General features: G+C 41.1%; 1 protein-coding gene across 1 annotated transcript; it reads left to right on the top strand.

Annotated features, from left to right (window-relative positions):
* Positions 1-3,531: 3,531 nt before the first annotated feature.
* On the top strand, positions 3,532-4,149 carry LOC138878284 (uncharacterized). The gene has a single exon (XM_070157951.1). The coding sequence runs from the start codon at positions 3,532-3,534 to the stop codon at positions 4,147-4,149; it is 618 nt and encodes a 205-aa protein (XP_070014052.1).
* The last annotated feature ends 1,372 nt before the right edge of the window (positions 4,150-5,521 follow it).

Below are 5,521 nucleotides of genomic sequence, written 5' to 3'. Positions count from 1 at the left end.
CCATAGTCTTCAAGACCGCTGTTTTCATATGCATTCACTGAGTTAGACATTTTGACCTAAAATCAAAGATTATTGGGCAAGAAAAGCGTGAAAGATAGCTCGCGTTATGTGTTAAACCAGCAAGAAAACAATCACTATTATTTTTAGCCCCACGGTGGGCGCCAAACTGTTTACCTTGAAAATTATAATTACAATTAAATTTGATTTTGTTGTTCTAAGAATACGTGATCTATTTTTATGCTAGTTGTTAGGCAATAGATGCTAAGTATGAAACTAGGAAATAAGATAGGAACTTAAGAAAAGTATGTTTAAGCAAACCGAGTGGTTGAGAATCGGGGCCTCGAGCCTGACTATACGTGACCTCATGGTTGAGCTCGATACTAAGTTATGGACAACCGATGGAGGACTAACAATTTTAAGAGCTCCGATGAAGGTATTTATAGTCAATAATGAGCAATAAACGAAGAACAATAAATAGTATACAATAAATTAAGCAATAAATGTAAGTAATGAAATCAAGAGAGAATGTTTAAGTTAGAGAGCAGAGAATGTTCTTGTATTGAATATTGTAAGTGAAATTATAAAATTACAAAATGACAAGGGTCCCCTTTATATATCAGGGGGAATCCCAACATAGTACACATCCATTTATTACAAATATATACAGCCGGTACAACCATTTATTGCCACGGTACGGGCTTGAGCTAGCCTAATAGACTTGGTCAGCTTTAGTCACATGCCTTGGGAACTTCCCGTTAGTCCATCATCACCGCTGATTTGTACTGAATCAAGGTCGATCATTGAGAACCCTCAAGGTCGAGCCCCGAGTTGAACTTCGAGCATTCTGGGGGCGGTCTTACGAGGTGCCTTAACGGTCACAAAATTGGACCCTCTGATTTTTACCGTATACAGAGGAGTATGACGAGAACATGATGGCCAATAATCTCCCACAAGAGATCGAGCAGTTGGAGAGTCAGAAAAATCCTAGCCTCAAAGAAATAGAAGTGGTCATTTTTGGAAGTGAAGAAGATGTAAAAGAAACCAGAATCAACATTCACCTAGAAGCCGAACAGAAGGAAAAAATGAGTGAGCTCCTCCGATAGTACGTCGATGTGTTCGCATGGTCCTATGATGACATGTCAGGATTAAGCACCAACATTGTCTCGCATCAACTGTCCACTGATCCTTCCAGACCACCGGTCAAGCAGAAACCCAGAAAGTTCAAACTTGATTTAAATCTAAGGATAAAGGAAGAAGTGACCAAACAGATAGAAGAAAATATGGTAAGGGTCACCAACTATCCAAGCTGGTTGGCAAACATCGTCCCAGTACTCAAGAAGGACAGAAATATAAGAATATGTATGGACTACCAAGATCTCAACAAAGCTAGTCCAAAGGACAATTTCCCTCTACCAAACATCCACATCCTCATTGGCAACTGCGCAAAGCATGAACTACAATCGTTTGTGGATTGTTTCGCTGGATACCATTCAATCTTAATGCATGAGGAAGATGCAAAGAAGATATCTTTCACCACACCTTAGGGAGTCTATTGTTATAGAGTCATGTTGTTCAGTCTCAAAAATGCTGGTTCCACCTACATGAGGTCCATGACAACCCTCTTTCACGACATGATTTATAAGGAGACTGAAGTGTATGTGGATGACATCATCATAAAGTCTCGAAGGAGCTCAAATCATTCAGATGACTTGAGGAAATTTTTTGAATGCATGCGAATGTACAATTTGAAGTTGAACCCAGCAAAGTGCGCGTTCGGAGTCCCTGCTGGAAAACTATTAGGCTTCATTGTAAGCATGAAGGGGATAGAATTGGACCCATCAAAAATCAAGGCCATCCAGGAATTACTGCCACCAAAGAGCAAGAAAGATGTCATGAGCTTCCTGGGTAGATTGAATTACATCAGTCATTTCATAGCCCAGTCTACGGTAATCTGTGAATCCATTTTCAAGTGGCTAAAGAAGGATGCTGCCACAAAATGAACAGAAGAGTGCCAGAAAGCCTTCAATAGAATCAAAGAGTATCTTTCAAATCCACCAGTACTGCCCCTCCCCCCCGTACTAGGGAAACCATTGTTGCTCTATTTGTTAGTCTCGGATAATGCCTTCGGCTGTGTGTTGAGGCTGCACGATGAAACTAGGAGAAAAGAGCAAGGCCATCTACTACTTGATCAAGAAGTTTATGCTATGCGAGGCCAAGTATACCCTAATAAAATGCACTGATTATGCTCTAACTTGGATTGCTCAGAAGTTAAGGCATTGCATGTCAGCATATACCACATATCTGATATCTCGGCTTGACCCGCTCAATACATCTTCCAGAAGTCGATGCCTACCAAAAATCTAGCTAAATGGAAAATTCTCCTCAGCGAATTTGACATTATATACATAACTAAGAAGGCTATCAAAGGACAAGCTTTAGCCGACCACCTCACCGGGAATCCAGTAGATGGAGATTACGAACCGTTTACCACATATTTCCCCGACGAAGAAGTATTATGTGTCGGAGAAGATATTTCAGAATCATACACTGGGTGGAGAATATTTTTGATAAAGCAACAAACTTCTAAGGAGTCGGAATTGGGGAAGTCCTGATTTCAGAATCTGGGCAACACTATCCAGTGTCAGTGAAGATAAGATTCCCTTGTACTAATAATATGGATGAATACGAAGTGTGTATCCTTGGAATCAGAATGGCAGTCAACATGAACATCAAAGAACTTCTGGTCACAGGAGATTCCGATTTGCTGATACACTAAGTCCAAGGAGAATGATCCACTAAGAATGTTAAGATATTGTCATACATGCACTACGTGAAGGGGTTGTGCAAGAAATTCAAAAGATTGAGTTCAAGCACGTCCCCAAGATTCAGAACAAGTTTGCTGACACCCTTGCAACCCTATCGTCTATGATTCGACATCCAAATAAGAATTACATTGACCCTATCGAGGGATCGACATGCCTATTGCTTCCGTGTAGAAGAAAACCTGATGGTAAACCATAGTATGAGGACATCAAGAGATTCCTTACCACCAGGGAATACCCGGAGAATGCTACTAATGGTCAAAAATGAGCTCTCAGGAGCCTGGAAAACTACTTTTTCCTCAACGGGGAAGTCCTGTACAGGAGGACCCCGGACTTAGGTTTGTTGAGATGTGTAGACGCCACTGAAGCAACCAGGATATTGGAAGAAATACATGCAGGGACATGCAGACCTCACATGAATGGGTTCACATTAGCCAAGAAGATTTTATGAGCTGGATACTTATGGATAACTATGAAAAGCGATAGTATCCGCTACGTGCAAAAATGTCACCAGTGCCAGATTCACGAGGATTTCATCCGGGTCCCACAAAATGAGCTAAACGTGATAGGTTCACCTTAGCTGTTCGCCGCTTGGGGCATGGACGTAGTTGGAACTATAGATCCCGCAGCATCAAATAGACATCGTTTCATTTTAGTAGCTATCAACTATTTCACCACATGGGTCGAGGGGTCAACTTACAAGACCGTAATGAAGAAGGTAGTGGCAGAATTTGTCCAAAATAACATTGTCTGCAGATTTGGGATACCGGAGTCTATCATCACTAACAATGCCGTTAACCTTAACAGCGACCTCATGAGATATATCTGCAAGAAGTTCAGAATTGTCCATCGCAATTTCACACCCTACAGACAGCAAATTAATGGAGCAGTCGAAGAAGCAGCCAACAAAAATATCAAGAGGATTCTGCGAAAAATAGTGGAAAATTACAGGCAATGGCACGAGAAACTACCTTTTGCTTTACTGGGTTATCAAACTACAATGAGAACATTCAGTGGGGCAACACCGTACATGTTGGTATATGACACTGAAGAGGTGATGCCCGCATGGGTCGAGATACCGTCCTTAAGAGTCATTCAAGAGGCAAAATTGGATAATGCAGAGTGGATACGGGTCAGGCAGGAACAACTCATGCTCATTGATGAGAAAAGAATAGATGTAGTATGTCATGGTCAATTATATCAGAATAGGATGGCCAGTGCATTTAACGAAAGAGTGAGACCTCGCCAATTCACACCGAGGCAGTTGGTTCTGAAGAAAATCTTTTTCGATCAAGAAGAAGCCAAAGGAAAGTTCGCACCAATCTAGCAAGATTCTTACGTGGTTCACCGAGCACTGTCGGGTAGAGCTCTAATCTTGGTAGAAATGGATGGAATATTCAACACAAAGCCCATCAACTCAGATGCAATTAAGAGGTACTATGTCTGAAGACAAATAGAGTTAGGTTTTTGATGTAACAGAACTACGTTCAACCTAACTTCCCATGGAGGGATATGTAGGCAACCCACGTAGGGTTCATTTTCTTCCCCCCTTCTCTTGTAATAGAAAACCAAATATCACTTTTGTACGTTTCTCAAGAACTATGCCGACTTGATTACCTCGGAAAGGAATATGTAGGCAATCCTCATTGGATTCAGTCATCTTTTGTAATTGAACTACATTTTGGCCTGATTCAATTTGGATACGTAGGCTAACTGAGTCAAACTCAGCCATTTTCATTCTCAATCTCATCATTTTGCATCTATTGTAATTGAACTATGCTTTGACCTGATTCCATTTGGATACGTAGGCTGTCAGAGTCAGGCTCGATCATCTTCATCATATTTCATCATAACCCACGACCTGATTCTGTTTTGGACACATAAGAAGCCTGAAAGGGTTTGGCCTTAACCCTAGGAAAACCTTTGTAAATTAGTTCAAATTAGGACACAATCGCAACAAAAAGCAGCCACGTCGTCAGAGGTGTCATAGAAGTCAACATCAAAAGGACGAAGTTTTCAAGAAGATAATGCTCACGTGTGGAGAACGTTTTGTAATGTGTCATAATACGGAACGCCAACATTTGCCTTACAAAACACGTTATTTTCAAAATGTTTTCTAAAAACAAAATATATGTATATAGTGTAATTTGTTCCACCTACTAGACTTCGTGGCATGATCATGTTCAACGCCGGGGCAAACCAACACTGTGGTCGACACAAACTAACCCCTCCCCCCCTTACTTAGAAGTTTTCTTTGAGTGCAGGGTTAACAGGGAGTAAGGTAGCACTAGGACCACACTCGGGAAAATGACGGATCCGCCACTTGCCTAAGATTATCTATCTTCCTCCTTTACTTGAATTTTTCTGGGTATAGCTCAAGCTAACCTTTGATTCCTTTGAAGGTATCTGGGAGCCAGACCGCAAATACGAAAAACCTGTACATAGCAAACTGTCTACTCAAATAATGGGAACATCTTGTACAAAATGGATCGCCGGCTTTGCCAATCGAAGTCCTGTATATAGCAAACCGTCTGTAAGGCCCCGTAAAATTTATCTAAGGAATTTAAGATTTTGTGGTGCCGAGTTAGGCTAAAGTGTTCAGAAGTAGTAAAAAATTTATCTTTGCTCGCAAACTCGCCATGACATGGACTTTTTGGGTTAAAGAATGCACTGAAGACTGGATGAAATTTTTTGGCAGA

The sequence above is a fragment of the Nicotiana sylvestris genome, chromosome 9 (genome assembly GCF_000393655.2).
Source record: "Nicotiana sylvestris chromosome 9, ASM39365v2, whole genome shotgun sequence".
NCBI lineage: Eukaryota > Viridiplantae > Streptophyta > Magnoliopsida > Solanales > Solanaceae > Nicotiana > Nicotiana sylvestris.
This window is presented reverse-complemented; position numbering and strand designations above follow the sequence as displayed.

What these genes read in the sequence shown, in the direction of transcription:
- LOC138878284 (XM_070157951.1), top strand. Translation starts at nt 3,532, where the DNA reads ATGAAGAAGGTAGTGGCAGAATTTGTCCAAAATAACATTGTCTGCAGA.